General features: G+C 28.8%; 3 protein-coding genes across 3 annotated transcripts; 2 read left to right on the forward strand and 1 right to left on the reverse strand.

Moving 5' to 3' along the window:
* The first annotated feature begins 2,759 nt into the window (after nt 1-2,759).
* Nucleotides 2,760-7,156, forward strand: LOC132926004 (zinc finger MYM-type protein 1-like). The gene is made up of 5 exons (XM_060990355.1): nt 2,760-2,771; nt 2,970-3,214; nt 5,251-5,768; nt 5,844-6,488; nt 6,582-7,156. The coding sequence occupies exons 1-5, from the start codon at nt 2,760-2,762 to the stop codon at nt 7,154-7,156; spliced, it is 1,995 nt and encodes a 664-aa protein (XP_060846338.1).
* Nucleotides 7,157-8,563: 1,407 nt separating this feature from the next.
* LOC132926005 (zinc finger BED domain-containing protein 4-like) lies at nt 8,564-9,791 on the forward strand. The gene is made up of 3 exons (XM_060990356.1): nt 8,564-9,236; nt 9,423-9,674; nt 9,775-9,791. Exons 1-3 carry the CDS (start codon nt 8,564-8,566, stop codon nt 9,789-9,791), a joined length of 942 nt encoding a protein of 313 aa, XP_060846339.1.
* A 6,431-nt stretch (nt 9,792-16,222) lies between these two features.
* On the reverse strand, nt 16,223-20,341 carry LOC132926006 (uncharacterized). The gene is made up of 5 exons (XM_060990358.1): nt 20,122-20,341; nt 19,498-20,031; nt 19,010-19,399; nt 16,840-18,507; nt 16,223-16,716 (listed from the first exon to the last, which is right to left on the reverse strand). The coding sequence occupies exons 1-5, from the start codon at nt 20,339-20,341 to the stop codon at nt 16,223-16,225; spliced, it is 3,306 nt and encodes a 1,101-aa protein (XP_060846341.1).
* Nucleotides 20,342-20,414: the final 73 nt, after the last annotated feature.

Consider the following 20,414-nt stretch of genomic DNA (forward strand, 5'->3'; position numbering starts at 1 on the left):
AGCACCAATTCGTTTACTAATTTATCTCAGAAAACCTCTGAATAGCGGACACTTATTTTAATTTTAGTTTAATTTTTATGTTTTTATATTATATTATATTGTTGAAATATAACAACTATTATGATATTAAAACGTTAAATAATTATAATATTTTAATATACACACAGAATTTTTAAGAAAATCCAAATTTTAAAATTTAAATAGTCAGAGAATTAGAGAATATAAAGTATATAATATAATATATAGACTATATTATATTTGATTGAATGAGATTTATCTTAACTGCAAAAAAGTTGCAATATCAATTAAATCCAGTCTTTAGTTATAAGTAACAATACATTTAAATTTAACACATCCATTGCAGTGGCTCTATAGATACCTAATGTACAGCAGAGAGTTACCTATTTACCCACTTTCTTAAGTTTTTTATAATAATTGTAAACGTCTCAGTGCTAAGTTAAAATTATTAACTCGGTAACCTTGTACATTTTAAGAATTTGTCATTGGTAATTTATATTAAAATTTCATAAGTTAAGGCTATTACTAAACCATTTATTAATATAATTTTAATTTATAAATATTTATGTATTTTCTACTAATAGCGGAAAGCTGGTAAAAAAGCACTGATTTGCCCATTTGAGCTACAGTCAAAATTGGAAACGTATGGAGTCTCTATTTTTAATGATGATCTACTACAGTATAACAGTATTATTTGGTCTGAAGTAGCCACATATTTTAAGAATGTTGTCAAACCATCCAGTTTATATCTTATGGTTACTCAGAATCGCCACAATATTTTAACAAATTTAAAAGCAAAATTTAACATTGATTCTGAGACAAAAGACAAACATTTATTTTACCAAGATCAAGACAGCATCGATTTTAACATGGACTCAAATGGAATTACTAAAATTGAGTCAGATGATGATAGCGACAGAAAATCGGAAAATGGCGAGGAAAGTGAATGTGATAATTATGAACCAAAATACGCACAAAATATGACAAGTAAAACTGTTTTTGATTTAGATATACCATATGACACTTATTGTAAGATGAAACCAGTTTCAGTAATATATGGTAAACACAATAGAGAATACATAGTCTTAAAACCAGGTGCTTGGACTAATATTATTTTTGATGAATTTCAAAAGAAATTCAAATTACCTTGCTGCTTTGTATTTAAAAGGTGTAAGGTATTTTCATCTTCTGCAGTTAATTTTTTGAAATTATTTGCGAAATGCAAAGATAAGTCCTGTGTAGCAGCCTTTTATGCATTTTCCCAAAAACAACCAATTGAAGGCGAATCCTTACAATTAAAAATTTTTACTCTTGATACAAGAAATACAACTCATAGTGGTTCATGTATACGTCAATTAAATGGGGACAAAAGAGAGCAAATAGGAAAAGAGCTACAAAATCAATATTGCTACTTATGGCAAAGAGAAGAAGCAGATAAAAAAATGGAGTTTGGAGATAAAATGCCTCCGAATATTTATAAAACAGAAGTGTTACGAAAAGCTAAGCAAACATACAGGGATTCAAAACTTGGTATTAGCATCAAGCATCCAATTATTTCACTTGTCGAACTCAAACACACTACACCATTTGCTGGTTCTATACATTTAATTAGCGCTGACCCTTTTATAGTGCATTACTGGACTCCGACACAGATGGTAGTATATAAAGATGCATGTAAAAGTCATAATAAAAATTCCCGATTGTGTATAGACGCCACTGGAAGTGTAGTAAAAAAAATTTTCAGAACAAGCCAAGCATTGAAGTCAGCACATATTTTTTTATATGTTGCAGTGCTTCATAATGGAACGCTACAACTCCCCATAAGCCAAATGCTATCTGAATCACAAGACACACCAACAATTACTTTTTGGCTAAGTCAATGGCTTCGATCTGGAGCCCCATCACCTACCGAAATTGTATGTGATTATTCAAATGCACTTATCGGAGCAATTACCAGATCTTTTTGTGGTGGAATGTCAAAAAAACAATACTGTGAAACCAGTTTAAAAATATTAAAGAATAAAGATGCAACTTTGCCTGAAGTCTATGTACGACTAGACATCGCACATTTTACAAAAATAGAAATTGAAGGAAATGAAAGATATGCATGCAGATATTGTAATAAAAATTATAAAGAAAATGTAACAAGAATGACAGTGCACATTAAAAACGAGTGTAAAGAAGTTCCACAGTGTATTTCAAAATCTTTATTGTCGCCTAAGAAATCAAAGTTTAACCATAGTAAGTTTATTTAATTATTACTATAAGATTTAAAATTTTCTGTTGTCATAATTACCTATAATAATCATTATTTCATTATACTTTTGTGAATTGATAATATTCATATCCAAAATTCACATAATATAAAATATAAATTTACAGAAAAATGTATGTAGGTACTTAATATGTAAGTACCTAAATGTTTATTTTTAATATTTATAAATTAAATTATTACCTATAATCAAAGTTCTTAATATTATATTTTAAATAATTTTTTTATTTTTATTTTAATTTTCTAGAAAATATAAATGCATTTAATCAAAATTCATTGGAAATTGTGCCAAATACTGAAACTGTTATTCAGATAACTGATACAAATCAGAGTTCTATTGAAAATCCTCAGATTACCCTTAAAAATCAGAGTTTACTGAAATTTGTAGATACAATGAAAGGAGGAGAAAAGGTAACATAACTATTTTAGTTTTAAGCTATATAATAATAGAATACAGTATAAGGCCAAGATGGGGCTTATAGTTAATACATTTGCATATTTATTGGGAAAGTAAATTATATAATTGAAATATAGTTTAATACAATTTTTATAGTATTTTCTATGTAAGAAATTAAAAAATGTTAAGTAGGTTCATATTCTGGAAAACTTAATAATGTAGATATTTTTTAACAATTTTAATTAATGTATAAATCTATCATTTATAATTTATTAACTGTAGGACTATTTGGATGAATTATTATCAAGAGCCATGTTTACATCTGCTACACCATTTTCAATTGTGGAAAATCAGAACTGGTTAAAATTTTTTAAAACACTTAGACCCACATATAATCCACCATCAAGAAAAACAATATCAACTACCCTATTGGAAAAAGAATATTTAAGAACTTATAACAAAGTCTATGAAAATATTTTAGAAGCTAAAGTTTATGCAGTTCAGTTAGATGGTTGGAGCAATATAAGGTGTGTACATTACAAGTTAAAAAATTCCATATAGTGTTAAAAAGCGCAGTCGAAAAATATAGTTTTGAGTTTTGGTGAAACTCTGAAACGAATGCACTATTCGCTAAGTGTTTATATTATTTATTCTATTTTATTCACACCAAATTTTCAAAATATTTTGATCTGTTTTGTGCGGTTTACTCACATTTTAAGTTTTCCTTTATTTTTTAGTTGTTTTTGTGTAAATGTCAATAAAACTTCATTCGTTGGATCATAAAACTTGAAAATATAACACAAGGTCCCCGATATATTTTTACAATACCTACCAATTGAAAAATATTAAAAATACATTGCATGATTTTTTTTTATAAGTATCTAAGTTCAAATTTCGACAAAAAGTATTGAATTGAAAATGTATAAATTCTTTGGAGTTAAAAATTTAAAAATTGTTTAACTTTTATAGCTAAGAATTGAAAAATTAAAACAAGGTTTCACAAAACATGGCAAGTAGTTTATTCTGTAACTAAAAAATCTAAAAATATGTAAGCACAGTTTTTTTTAAAGTTATTTTAAGTTCAAATTTGGATCAAATTACTAAATTAATAACCAAAAATAACAATTTTAGCTATATTATTGTAATTTAAAAATATTATTCGTGGGTACTTTAAATTATATATACCTACTATACTATGAATTACTCTGAGTAAGTTGGGTATTGGGTAGTGGGTACATAATAAATCTATAAATTATGGTCACATTAATATACCACTAGTTGACAGTGTTAAAATTAGTGATGGGCGCAACCGATTGGGGACTATCGAATTATTCGATATGAAATAATTTCGATTAAAAAAATTGTAAGATGTTTCATAAAAAAAACTGTTCTTTTGTGTGGGATTATTTTAGAAAAAATCCAAACGCTATTGATTCGGCAACTTGTAGAGAATGCAAAAAAAGTTACAAAAGAGGCAGTAGTACCATAGGCGCCGATTCCACGGGGGGAAAGGGGGCGATCGCCCCCGTGCATTGATTTAACGGGGGTAAAAGTATTATTTCGCCCCCGTTGTGTATAATAATAATTATTTGGTTAAAATACCAGATTATGACATGAAAATATTCATTAGAACATGAACATCGACGATTGTATATTTATATAAAACCTAAATATGATCATCGATAATAATTATAAATACTAAAATACTATAGATCGCTCACTACTATTTGGTTTTATGTTTGGTCTAAAAATACATCTGTAATTTCAATTATTCCCGAAATGTAGAGACAGAGCTGATTTTATTACTTTTATAGTATACCATTAATACTATATAAAAATAAAAACATGCATGATAATATTGTATAGGCATTTTATAAATTATAAGCAAATATATTTATAGTTTTTAGAATGATATACATGTATCTATGCACCAACTAGTCGACACGTAGTCGTTACCTACTCGTTAGTCGACTAGTATCTCCATTGTGGCGACACAGTAACGCAACGGAAAATAGACTGCGGTGATATACGTATTACGTGTTAACTTAACTAGTGATCCATAGTATTTCCTTTTTTGTACTGATTATTCTACAGTATTAATACCAATACCTATTCAATTATTTTATTATTGTTAGTTATTACTGTTCCTACGAAGTGTACTATTCGAAGATTATAACAATAAGCCATTAAGGTAAGTTTTTATATTATAAATCATATTGGAACAAATGCAATTTAGCGCCTACGCCGTTTTTCCACATTTTTACGTACGCACCTATCTAGTTTTTGTTAAAAATAGTTATGGCAAAATCAGATTTTAAAATAAATTTTAATATTTAATTTTTTAAAACTTTTGTAGGGCATTACAAATAATAATAAAAGTAATTCTTCAACAAATAACAATTATGTCTATGTGGAAATATATACAAAAAAAAAAATATCGAACTTGACTCAAACTTAATTAACCACCAAATTAATTCTAATAGTAGTTCAACTTCAAGCGTTAATGAAAATTATGATAATCAAATTAATTCTGAAAATAATTTATCTACATCGACTACATTAGATTTTTCAAAACAAAAAAAAGAACATTTTTAACATCTTGGTTAAACAAATATGACTGGTTAGAACATGATCAAATTAATGATAAAGCTTTTTGCAAATTATGTAAATCTATGAGTAGACTGAGTAGTAATAGCAATAATAATGTTTCTGTATTTATCTTGGAGGGCTTTAATAATTGGAAAAAAGCGGTGGAAAGGTTTAATATGCATGAACGTTCAGAATTGCACAAAACAAATATTGTTAAAAGTTCTTTTATTAAAACAAATGCTAATGTATATGCTCAAATTTCGGATAGTCATAAAAAATCTATGGAAGAATCAAGATTTGCTTTTGATAAAATATTATCTTCAATAGTGTTTTTGGCAAAACAAGGCGTAGCAATAAGAGGGCATACTGATGAATCTGCAAATTTCAATCAGTTATTAAAACTTCGACCGGAAGATTCGACTGAATTAAAAAACTGGTTAGGTAGAACTACTTATAAATGGGTTTCCCACGATATAACAAATGAAATTCTTAGTATACTTTCAAGAGAAGTCATTAGAAACATTATTAAAAAAATTAAAGAAAATACATTTTATACTATTTTATTAGACGAAACTAGTGATATTACAGTAAAAGAACAAATTTCATTTTGTTTAAGAACAGTGGACAAAGAATCATTTGAAATTGAAGAATATTTTATAGGATTTTATGAAACACCTAAAACTGATTCTAATACTCTTTTCAATATTTTAAAAGATATTCTATGTAGATTAGAGTTGAATATTCATAATGTTAGAGGACAATGTTTTGATGGTGCTAGCAATGTTTCTGGAATTCACAAAGGATTACAAGCTAGAACTAAAGAAATTGAACCTAGAGCATTGTTTGTTCACTGTCAAGCTCATTCTTTAAATCTTGTTACCCAAGATAGTATGCGAAATGTAGAAAAAGCTAGAGATATACTAAATTTTATAAGAGAATTAATTACATTTATCAAACAATCACTCAAGAGGCTATCTTGGTTTAAAATGTTACAAACAGAAGAGAACGTGACTGCTCTAAGACCGTTTTGTCCAACTAGGTGGACGTTACGATATTCTAGTTTATTATCTGTTATGGATAACTATAATGAAGTATTGACATTTTTATCGGATTTTTCAAAAACTGAAAAGAACGATGCAGGATGTAAAGCAAAAGGATTTTTAAAACAATTAAAATCTTCAGATACTTACATAATGCTTAAAATAGTAATTAGTATTTTTAAACATATGGAAACAACAAATACAATATTGCAAAGTAAATCTTTATACTTTAAACTTTCCGTACAAATTTTGAACACTTTGGAAGATACTATTTCAAGTATGAGAGATACATTCAATATTTTATGGAAATCTACAAAAAACGAATGGTCAGATTTAAAACTAGATCTACCAAAAGAATCTAGAAAACAAAAAATGCCTCTTAAATATGATGACAGTACATCCCAGTCCTTTTTATTTACACCTGAAAGTAAATATAATAAAATATATAAAAAAATTATTGATCATATACTATCTGGTTTACAATTAAGATTTAATTCTGAAGTTCGAATGTTTTTAAGTGACGTTGAAATGTTTTTTATTGATCCAAGTATATCACCACAATTAATTTGCGAATTTTATAAAGATGATTTAAATATTGATAAACTAAAATTGCACAGAGATATGTTTCATGATATAATTAGAGGCCAAGGCTTAAATGTATCATCATTTTCAGATGTTTTAAATATTGCTAAAGATAAACCACACTTGGTCATTCATTTAACCGAGCTAAGAAAATGCATACAATTGATATTGACAGTACCAGTCACAACGTGTACTACTGAAAGATCTTTTTCTATGTTAAGAAGATTGAAAAATTATATGAGAAGTACTATGACATAAAAACGTTTGAATGATTTGGCGGTTCTCAATTGCCACAAAACAATTGTAGAATCTTTGGACTATAGCAAAATAGGAAATAATTTTATAAATAAGTGTTCAACAAGAAAAAATACTTTCGCATTAAAATAATTATATGTATTATAATATAACGTATTGTATAATAAAAAATTATATTTTCTATATTTTCATGTAAATAATTTAAAAGAAATAAAACCAATAAAGAAAATTTAAATAATATACATGCATAATATTTTATTTTGTACCCTATAGGAATATTAAAAAAGAATTACGGAACAATCAGATAATTACCCCTCCCGATCAGCAAACTATAGAATTTTTTTTCCGATTAACAGAAGAATTTGCCCCCGCGCTAATATCTAAAAGTCGGCGCCTATGAGTAGTACATCTAATCTTATTGATCACCTAAAACGTGATTATATGACAATATTGGAACGTGATGGAATCTTTTCAGTACATCAAACGCATCAAAGAGCTACAGATGAACTGCCTAATAACAATGTATCAGGTATAACTTTAATATGTACAACTTGCACTTCAATTTTAAATGTCCAATTTTTTTAAAAACCACAAAAATATTGTGCAGCAAAACATGTTTATTTTTTATAAAATATTACAGTCACAACTGAGTTAAGTGGGCAATCTGTACAATCTGTATCGGTTAGTGATCAAAGAATTGTAACAAATGAAACAATCGTCACATCTAAAAGATTGTCTCAGAGTGAACTGCCATCTAAACGACAGAAACAATTAACATTATCAAATAGGTAATATTTATGTACATTAATATGTATAATATTGTATATTATTATTTTATTCAATTAGTTTACAAGTTACAACATATTTATCTACACAAACAATTAAAAAATAATTAGTTATTGGTTTTTATGAATAATTAAATAAATTAATGTAATGTTGTAGACTTCTTATACAAAAATACTAATTTAATTTATTTCTTATAATTTGTAATATGAGTTTCCATTAACTTTAAATGTGTTAAGTTACTCTTTATAACGAATCATTAGATTTGGAGCACCCTCAGATCAACAGGTGCAACATTTTACTACAGCCATAGTAAAGATGATTGCTGAGGATTTACAACCTGTGTCTATAGTAGAAAACACTGGATTTAGAAATTTAGTACAGTTGTTGGATTCTAGGTATTGATTATTTAATTCTTAAATCAAAATTTTATTTTATAAAACTATAGGTAATTTTTTCAATTTAATTAAATTATTAGGTACAAGATCCCAAATAGACGTACCTTAACTCGTAGTATGATTCCAAATTTATATGAAGAAACACGTACTTAAGTACATTCTTTATTGGCTCAATCAAAATATGTATCTATTACAACTGACATCTATCAATACTGACTCCTTTATTACTATGACTGCACATTTTGTTCAAAGTAATAGTCTTAATACTGTAGTTTTGTGCACAAAAAAACTTTTGAACAATCATATAGGGGAAAATTTGGCAGAAATATTGTTGACTGAATTTAATAAATGGGACATACAAAGTAAGATAGCTGCTATAGTTACGGATGGTGGTAGTAATATTAAAGCAGCTGTAAGATTAATGAATTTACCTCATGTACCATGTACAGCTCATAAGCTAAATTTAATAGTAAGTCAAGCATTGATGACTGATATTGATTATGATGATCAAGTTTCTTTTGAAGATAATGATGCAGACCAGATTAAGTTTCTTTTAAAAAAATGCAGAAGTATAGTAGGTATTTTTAAAAGAAGTGAAGTTGGAAATAGACATCTTGTTGAAAAGCAGAAACAACTAGGGATGACAAACACTCTGAAATTGAAACAAGATGTCAGGACTAGATGGAGCAGTACATTAGTTATGTTAGAAAGATTATTTAAATTGAAAGAACATGTAACCATAGTCCTAATGTCATTAAGAGATGGGCAATCGAATCTAACTCCAAGTCAATGGGATGTTGTAGAAGATATAATTCCTTTATTGCAACCATTTAATAAAATGACTGTAGAACTATCGTATGAAAAGGCTCCAACTATTTCCAAAGTAATACCATTAGTACGAGGTACATATTTTATTTAAATTTTCTAAAACAGAATATCATAATTAATATAATTTATTATAATTTTATAATATGAAATTAAAACCTATACTTTTTAACAATTATTTAAAATGTATTAGACATTAACAATACAATATTTTTTTTTTATTTTTTTATATTTTCCATTTCAATATTGATGTTTACATTTAGGATTACAGAACACATTATCAAAAAAAAACCCAAGAACAAATCAAGGGAAGTTTCTTCGGGAGCAATTATTGAACAATGTGGGAAATCGTTTTCAGTCAGTTAAAAAATTATTGCCAATACCTTACTATGCTAATGCAGCATTCCTAGATCCCAGGTGTAAAAAGGCATGTTTCACAAATCAACAAAATGCTAATGATGCTGAAGCTTCAATCATTTCAGAAATTGCTGGTTTAGTCCAAAATCAAACAACTGGTAAAAACTATATGAATAACCAATTAATAAATTTCTCCAAAAAAGTAAAAATTAATTACCGAATATATTTTAATTAAAATAAATTTTAAATTTATTTAAGTTCTTGATGAAATGTAAATGAGTCTGAATCTGATGAAAGTCTTTGGAGTTTCCTAACTGAAAAAGTTAATTCGATTCAGAGTCAAACAACTAATAGGAGCAATGCTATCATCTTGGTGAAGCAATATTTAGGAATGCCATACCAGAATCTCAGCTGTAATTTGATCCAGTATTGGCAGCATCATAGGGATGTTTTAAGTCCTCTTAGTGATGTTGCGTTGAAATATGCAACAATCCCTGCAACATCGGTACCATCCGAAAGAATTTTTTCAAAAACTGGTCAAATAATGAGTGAAAGAAGAAATCGTTTGTTGCCAGACAATTTAGACAAACTAATTTTTCTAAATAAAAATATGAATGTTGAATAATATTAATCATTTTATAAATTTTTATAAATTTCCATAAGTGCTTTATTAATTAATAATTATATCTACGTAAGTTATTGTTTAAACTCAAATTTACTTGTTGTCAAACTAATTATTTAAAATTAAAATTCACTTTAACAACGCATGTTTAAAGCTATACACAATAATACCAATTATCAATGTTATCAATGTTAGGTATATTATCAAATTGTCAGTCGATTATCGAATTATCAGTCGGTAGTATGAATTATAAAATTGTCAGTCGATAGTTTAATTATCGAATTATCAGTCGGTAGTATGAATTATCGAATTGTCAGTCGGTAGCTTCTTACCATAGATTAATATAGAGAGGCCGTTCCATATCTCGCTTATAAAATTAATTGAAGCGTAGTTGGTGTATAAAATGCAGATTTACCACTTCATATAAAAAAAATATTGTAAAACGTATAGTACAATATATTGTATGGTTGTGATAATACCATAGAGTTGATAATACGTTTTTGTGTCTTGTGATTACAGACTGTCAACTGATATAATTGTAATGGTAATTAGGCAATTATTAATTACCGATTTTAATCGCTGATTCTTATAATAGGTAATATATACATATTTCAATACCCTGCCATAGGTTGATAAAACAATAAAATAAGACATTGGCGAATCGTGGTATTGACAAATTAAAATATCGAAAATATCAAAACTATACCTTAAAAAGTATAAATACTATAGCTATATTTTCTACTTTGTTCATTTTTTTAAATTTATTTTTTAAAATGCCAAGCTGTATGATTTGTGGGAGATCAGATAATCAAACATCTAAAGCTGCCAACATTTCTTTTCACAGGTATACTTTTTAAACCTAAGGACTTACAGTTTTGTTTTAATATTATTTCTTTAAAAATTGATAAAAGCCTTTAATAAAAATTCATGTTTATTTCAGATTTCCTGCGAAAGAGTACATGAAAGTGAAATGGAATAATTTTTTACAAGAGAATGCTATAAACCCGAATAATGTCATTAAGACAAATTTGGTGTGTTCGTTACATTTTGATAAGTCATGCTTTATTTTACATAAAAGTAGAAAATTATTACAAAAACATGCTGTTCCATCTATAATTGTCGATAGAATAAAGAATGTAAGTATATAATTACAATTAAATTAACCTAACCAATAAGATTTAATATTTTTATATAATATAAATTATTTTAGGCGAAACAAATCTACCCAGAAATGTTACACACTGCTACTCTAAATGTAGACACTGATTCTGTGAGCAATTTAATTGGCACCTCCCAAACAAAAAATACTTTAAGTTTTAACAGAAAATTAGTTAAGGTCAGTACTTTTTGAATGGTACTATGTGTTGTTTATTATTGATAAACATATTTTATAGTTCCATACTGTTAACTGTTACATGTTGTAATGGTTATTTTATATTAATAGTTCTTTCTTTCATTTAAATTGTAAACTTTAGATTTCTGGAAGTAATTTGAAATTCGAAGGAGTGTCCCCTTTAAATGAACCTACAACATAAAATATTTCCTGTAAAACTAGTTTAGATATACCAATGACAAAAGATATAGAAACAATAGAAACCTCATTCATTGCCGCCAGTGAGGTGTGTAAAGATGATACACCGCGTAGAATTTTTTTGAAACATGGTATTCGAAAACTGTCAAGTGATATCATCATAAAAAACAAAAAGCTGAAAAGTCTTCAACAAGTTGTTCGACGTCAAAATAAAAAAATTGCCAATTTGACAACAATTATTAAAGATCTTAAAAAACAAAATCTTATTGATGAGGATATAAGTTTCACTCTTTTGGAATCATTTGGTAAGCATAAAGACCTTATAACGAATTGGGGTAAAAAAAATATGGGCAAAACAGTTCCAAAAAAATATAGTCCTACAATTCGACAGTTTGCACTGTCCTTACATTTCTGTTCTGCTAAAGCATATGAATATGTTAGAAGCCAATTTAACACTATTTTGCCACACCCACGAACTCTTAGTAAGTGGTATAGGCATGTTAATGCCGAACCAGGGTTTACTGAGGAAGCCTTGAAAGCTTTAACACTGAAAGTGAAACATTCTCCTCATACAATTTACTGTGCATTAATCATAGATGAAATGTCAATAAGGCAACACTTAGAATATGATGGGAATCAGTATTATGGCCGTATAGATATGGGAACGGAAATTAACAATGACAGTTTAGAAATGGCTAAGGAGTGCTTTGTTTTCTTAGTAGTTAGTGTAAACGAAAATTGGAAATTACCAATTGGCTACTTTTTATCTAGTAGTTTAAAAAGTTCACAAAAATTTGAACTTGTACAACACGCTTTGCATGTATTAGAAAGCACTGGAATAAAAATAATAAGCTTAACATTTGATGGTTGCTCGACCAATATTACAGCAGCTAAGCTTTTAGGTTGTAATTATGATATTGATACTTTAAGTACTTCTTTTGCATCTGAAAGTAATAATAAGATTGTATCAATGCTTGATCCTGCTCATATTATTAAGCTTATAAGAAATGCTTTTGGTGAAAAGAAAACATTTTTAGATTACAAAGGTAGAATAATTAGTTTTGAGTATGTACAAAAATTATGCTATTTACAGGAGGAGGAAGGATGCCATCTAGCGAATAAGCTAAGAAAACAGCATATATTCTACTTCAAACAAAAAATGAAGGTAAAGTTAGCGACACAACTTTTGAGCCAGTCTGTTGCGGACGCACTGAAATTTTGCAAAAATAATTTAAAAATTGAAGAATTTCTTCATGCAGATGCTACAATAGAATTTATTGAGATTTTCAACATTGGTTTTGATATATTAAACTCCAGGTCTATTAATTGCATTGGGTTTAAAAAAGCACTGTGTAAGGAAAATATAGAAGAAATTAAATTATTTACTAACAAAATTACATCCTACATCAAAGACCTTAAAATCCAAAACCAAAATGGTGATTTTATACCTGTCCTACAATCCAACCGTAAAACAGGGTTTATTGGATTTGTTATATGCTTAAATAGCATATTAGAACTATATACAACATTAATAGAAACTAATCAGTTGGATCACATAAAAATATATAAGTTAAGTCAGGATCATCTTGAACTTTTTTTTGGCAGTATTCGGTCCCATGACGGATACAATAATAATCCTACAGTTAGACAATTCCGTTCTGCCTACCGAAAATTAGTAATCCGAGCTAATGATGTACAAAATATTAACACTGGAAATTGTATACCTCTTGAAGACATAGACATTCTTCATTATTCAAGTGCCGATCCAGTCAATGTTTTAAATAACAGTTCTCATGGTTGTGTTTCTGATGCAGTGAATCTAGAAGAAAATTTAATAGATATAAATGCTTTCATCATGGATCATGATTATATTGGTTGTAATAGTAATTTTTCTTTTACTAATTTTACAAAAGAAATTATAATTTATATATCAGGGTTTGTAGTACATAAACTCACCAATATTCTTAAATGTGATATATGCAAAGATTCATTATGTTCAGTTGAAAGAGACAGTTTTTTAAATTCCCTTATTACATTAAAAAATAAGGGAGGTAATAAAGGTGGCTTAATATATCCATCTGAAGATGTACTCAACATATGTTTCCAAACTGAAAAAACTTTAAAACAACATGACTTTTTAAATAAAGCTTTTAACAAATTAAAAATTCAATCTGAAGTTCTTGCTTATTTTTTATACAATTCAAATATATTTAAATCACTAAAAACACATAGCTCCGAAACCAGAAGTCCATTAACAGATCATGTAACTCTCCTAATAAAATCTATAACTTCAACATACATTAATTTAAAAATCAACTATAGTTTAAAAATGCTCAGCGAAAAACCTTCACTCAGAACATGGTACAACAAGCTTACTATTTTTAAGGGCCAATAAATGTTAGTAATTATTATTATATTTGTAAAATTTAAATACTATGTAAATAAAAAAATTGTATAGCTGTATTATAAAATAGCCTGTGTAATTTTATTGTGATATAAATATACAAATAACTCTGCAATTACAGAATATTATTATTATGTTACTTAAATTATTTTAGATTACGATTTTAAATATTTACATAGGTATAATAAATAGTAATAATAAGTTACTGTATGGGTTGCACCAGTGGCCCCCTCACAGAAATTTAATAATAATACAAATATAAATTATTCAATAATGATTCAGAAGCATAGAAGAAAATTTGAGTAGTCGAAATCGTAGATGGAATTAATGATTGTGCCTATCAGTGAAAAAAAAAATTGATAAATAATAATATATTTTAAAATAAATGTGCATGGACATTTAAGATCCAACGTATTAATATATATTTTAAAAAAAACATCATTGTAATAATGTAATATATTAGAAAATATTAATAATTATTATTGAACTTGAGCCCGGCGACTAAGGCCATTAGTAGCTGTGGTTGGTAAGTTGGCACAGTAAGGTAGCAGCCAACGCGCCGCGCAAAGCCACACATTTTATTTTATGTAAGTGGTTAACCTGTAATTTATACACTACTTGTGCATCAATGTTCTGACGAAACGGCCTCTCTATATTACTCTATGCTTCTTACAACATTCGATTGTAGTCAAATACTTTCGATTATTTTTTGGTAATTGCATCCAATCGTTCTTGTAATTTATTATTCGATTGATCAGTCGGTAGTTTAGATGAACTATCGACTAATAATCGGTTCTCTAAATTAATCGATTACGCCCATCACTAGTTAAAATATCAAAATCAAAAGCTGATAACAATCCATAATATCAGATTTTTTTTTATTCTTATCACTCCGGGAGAACTAGGGTGTCAACATTTCATTCATGACAACGCTACATAAAAAAGATGTATACTACATTATTTTTGATTTTTCAAAAAAGTACACTTTAAAATCTCGTCCGTTTGCTCTTCAACATCACAACAGAACGCCACCTCTATATTATTCTATGGTTTTAACTTTTAATGCATAATATAAAACTCTGATAATTGTCAATTGATAGAACATTATTTAGTATTTAATATTATTACTACAATTAATACAAATTAATATTAAACACACATTTTAATTAATAGAAAATATAGGTACTTACGAAGTTTGGACACAATATAACAGCACAATTATTCTAAATATGATAATTATATTTTAAAACAAAGAATATATCACACTACACAGTACACACCTAAATACAAAATATAAAATTAATTAAAATATTATGGTTATTATTAAAGGTAAAAAAAATACTTAAATATTATTATAAATTACTTACCGTTTCTCTGCGTACGTGTCTTGTAAAAATTAATTAAAACAATAAATAAAAATTGAATAAACCAGCAATACTACAGGTATACGTACTTAAAACAAAATATGTAGTTATAAATGTCAAATCAATTTATATTATGGAACAGCTACGCTATACAGCAGTTAAGCTAGGAATGCATATACAATTTATTATGAGGACAAATAATGAAAAATATCAAAATTATATGTACCTACCTAAATACAAAATACCAATAGTAACAATAATTGTATATTAAGATTTCAAAATAGATATTTGTTTTAATCGAAACGTTCAAAAATATTATGTATATATCATGTTTTTATTTTTCATATACGTAATACGTTCAAAAATAGAAATTTCGATAAGCAAATTAATAAATCGGTAATATAAATGTATAATTTAAACATACATTCCATGCTGGTAACAATTAATTATGTTTAGTGTTTTATAAAACTTATTAATAACAAAATTAAATGGTAAGTTGACTTTAATATTTGTTATATAGATAAAGTAAACAACAAATTAATTTTGTATAAAAACATTTGAATAGGTTACTATTATAGCTGACCCGGCAATGCTTTGCTATTGCTAGATTTCAGTACATTTATATATGTTTAGGAATATGTGAAAAGTTTAATATGAATTATATCAGATATTTAATTTTATTAATTTGTTTAGTATAATTTTATATATACGTGTGGAATATATTTGTTTCATTATGATGTATGATGTATGATTTTTATTTTTTTTGTTAATTATATCAATTTGTCTTAAGCATTAAAGATTTCTGGATACACCACGTTAAGTGTCTCACCTTCTGGGGCCATCACAAATAGATTTTGTTTGCATGTGACACGTGACAGAGCTACGTACAATTGACCATGGGAAAAACACTGGACGGTTAAGTCTAAACCTGCAACGTTTAATGTTTGACCTTGTGCCTTATTAATAGGCATTGCAAAGCTTAAATTCACGGGAAATTGGAGCCGTTTGAACTGGAATGGCAAATTGGTTGGTATCATTGGTATTCTAGGAACCAAGACCATTTCCCCAGCTCCGCAGCCAGTAAGGATTATACACTCAAGCAGACAGTTTTTTAAAGACTTTATTTGTAATCTTGTACCGTTGCATAATTTAGGTGGACTTAAGTTACGAAGTAAAATTATAAGAGACCCTATTTTTAGAATTAATTTGTGTGGTGGGGTCCCTGAAGGTGATAAAGAATTTAAAAATTCAGTTGGATAATGTATCGCCTCCTCTGCATCTAAAACAGTGTCAATGGAATAGTAAACTTTTGTTGGTGCGTTGAATTTTAACAGTATCATGTCATTTATTTTATTGACTTGATCGTTAGTTGGTGACAATATTGCTCTTTCTTGAAACTAACTTGGCGTTTTAGTCGAAATATTAGGTAAATCTGGGTAAACATTTTCAATTAGGTCCATCAAATTAGACATCAAAAAACAAAGCTCAAACAGATCAATTTTACCATTTCTAGTCAGTGACTGATCATTACCAACACGGAGTAAAGCATCAGCAAAAGTTTTATTTCCTTGGTCAGATGATAATATTCTCATATTAGTTTTCAGTTTCAATTTAGTTATGTCTGACCAAATGTAAGATCTCTTTAATGATGCATTGACTTTATCAGCTCTCGTTCCTCTTACTACAACTGGCAAGATTTGACGAAAATCTCCAGAAAATAAGACTGTACAGCCACCCATTAATGTATTTTTATTACGTAAGTCCCGCAAGGTTCTATCCAATGCCTCAACCGAGCTTTTGTGGGACATGGATGCTTCGTCCCAAACAATGAATACACAATCCCGCATCAATTGAGCAGTGTTGCTTTGTTTGGATATATTACAGACACTTGATGTGTCATCGTAGGACATTTTTAGCGGGATCTTGAAAGTGCTATGCGCAGTTCGACCACCTTCTAAAAGCGTAGTTGCAATTCCAGATGAAGCCACAGCAAGAGCGATTTTTCTGTCTGTTCTTATTTTGGCGAGCAATAAATTAATTAAAAATGTTTTTCCTGTACCTCCAGGGGCATCAAGGAAAAATGTTTTGCCTTCGTAATTATTAATAGATGTCATTACTGCGTCATAAACCGTTTTCTGATCAGAGTTTAAACGTCTCTCATTTTGAATGACCTGTAATAGACGGACACTATCGTAGGACGTCTCTCGCAAGTATTCAGTATTGGTATTCAGATCTATATTGTTCGATAGAATTAATCCAAAATCAGTGATATTTTTGCCAGAAACTAATTGCACCACTTTATTCAACTCAAGTAAAGCTTCATTAAAAATATTTTCATCGTAATTTATATCATCTGATGGACATTCTTTTTGTTTTCGAAACAATACGTCTTCAGCCATACTTGCACGATGATTTTGCCAAAGCCTTATCGGGTCTGTTACTTGGCAAAATACTATCAAAATGGCAAATAAATATCTTATAGACGGTGAAGTACAACATACAGTAGCTTCAGATAATGTGTTTTCTAATTGTAAATCATCTTCTAACAAACCCATTGCTTTGCATGCTTCTTGAAATGTATCGTACGTCACTCCTTGCACAGTTCGTAGACTTGCAAAAGAAATTGGACCTTTGATCACGTGGAGCAACATTCTTAAGTAAAAACATTCACTGTTATTCGGATGAACTACATACACTCTGCCAAGGGTATCAGTTTTTTTTACCCCAGGATGATTTTCGACGGGGGTTCCTCGTTTTCGTCGTTGGAAATTTTTGATAGATTGATTCCAAGTATAATAATTTGGAACCTTGTCATATGTTATGGTTTTAGCAAATTCGTCTTTAGCACATAATTTGAAAAAAACAGTCAATGTAGTATCACGTGGATTGTTCACAATGTCATTGACATTATGTTGTGTAAAAAAAACCCTTTGTCCATTCTCTAAGTGAACTGCCAAGTAAATAATAGCAGGCGCTCGTTCGTGTACATCAAAAGATAAAATACGCCAAACCGCTTCAGAACTACATATGTATTGACCAGATTGAAATTGTTCCACTTCATTTCGATTGTCTAAACTAAATGTAGCTTAATCACTACCTTTGTTTATATATTTGGTAATATATTTTATTGATTTTACAGAGCTACACAGTTCCACGTTTATGTGTGCGTCAAATATTTTAAGCAACAGTGGGTTGTAAGGGACTACCCACCTGTTATCAATATCATTATTTCGAATTATAGCAATTTGTCCGCCTTCTTTAGGTGATAGTCTCCGATATTTGAGGTAACCATCATCGCCATTTGATGTGTGACTCTGAAATAATTTTGGAAATTTTTTTGAGCACCTTCCCTCCGTCATACACGGATAGTTTGTATTTAAAACTCCACATGAATCATGTGTCTGACTACAGAGTTGAAAAATAATGGATCATCTTCTTTGTTTGGCAACTCTGCTGAAATCACATTGTCAATTTGGTCTGGTGTTATTTTTTTTTTAGCCATAATAGAAGATGAATGTGTGGTAAGCCACGTTTCTGCCACTCGACCGTATACATAAAACAACATGGTTCACCAAATATATTAGCTTTATTAATGAGAGTCAATAGTTTTTGTATTTTCAAATGAAACACCCTATTGATTATGTCATATCTGTCTTGCGGCTGTGCGTTAGGATGAAGATTAGTTTTAATCTCTTCCCAGTTTGAATTATATGTTACAGTGATAAATAGGTCAGGTTTGCCATAATTTTTTACATAGGTCATTGCGTCTTGTGTCTTTTCGTGAAGATATCGTGGTCCACCAGTAAATGATGATGGTAGAATTACTAATTGTCCAATTTCGGTACTCGGCTCATTTGAGTTCAAGGCATCTTTAAAATGTATATAATTTTCAGCTCGTAATGTTGTCTGATTGTTTCGTATGTACGCTAAACGTTCTGATTCTATTTTAGAATATTGATCGACTAAATATTGGTTTAACAACATACCATATCTGAGTAACATATTGCAATTGTTTTGTTTTTCCATAATGCGATAACAGTAATATAATAATAATTCATACACGAAACGGTTTTTTGTAATGGAACTCCAGTATGAGGGTCAATTTGATGAATATCGATAGAATATCCATCTTCACCAAGACATAACATTAGAGGATATTGCAGGCTGTCATAAGACCTGTGAATTTCGGATATTTTTTTAAGATTATCGTCTCGGCTACACAGTACAATATCTCGTTTATGAAATTGTTGGCCAGATATCACTACGGCTACCTCGCTTGTAGATGGCGCATTATAACGTCCTCGATGTTCACCTGTTGGTACCCTGCTAGCGTGTATGACTATATTGTAATCGGCAACATTTGGAGGGACACTTTCAATGGCTGTTTTAAAAGATTGTATGTATATATTATGTGAGTGCAACATATCTTGTAATGACCTGATCAAAGAGCTATCTAACAGTTTCCTAGAATCTATGTTACATCGAGTTGTCACTTGGGTTTCAGGATCGGCAATGAAGTATATTTGCAAAAATTTGTATTCGTCAGATCTATTCGGTAGTAGACTGCCAGCCAAACGATATACCTGGCCTTGTACTTTAAAAGTTGGCATAAAATTACCTTAAACTATTTTACGACTTTTAAATTATGTCATTTGAAAAGCATTATTATAGCAACGTATGTTACGTTTGAATTCTCCATGTTTAGGATGATCACCTGTAAGGAGAGAATTCAATGGTTCAGGAGGGGGACAAATCTCTACTAATTTATTTTTACCATTTGAACAACACATTCCTTTAGATTCATCTTTCCATTTTAAAGCTAAACAATATTGACAAACAATAGACATTGCACCTAATGTAACCATCGGATCATTTTTGTAATCAATAGTAAAATCGTAATTCATTGCAGATTATTCTTTATTAAACAATGCATTAACATTTCTTAAATTTTTATTTCTTTCACGATTTTGTAAAAGT

The sequence above is a fragment of the Rhopalosiphum padi genome, chromosome 3 (genome assembly GCF_020882245.1).
Source record: "Rhopalosiphum padi isolate XX-2018 chromosome 3, ASM2088224v1, whole genome shotgun sequence".
NCBI classification, from domain to species: Eukaryota; Metazoa; Arthropoda; class Insecta; order Hemiptera; family Aphididae; genus Rhopalosiphum; species Rhopalosiphum padi.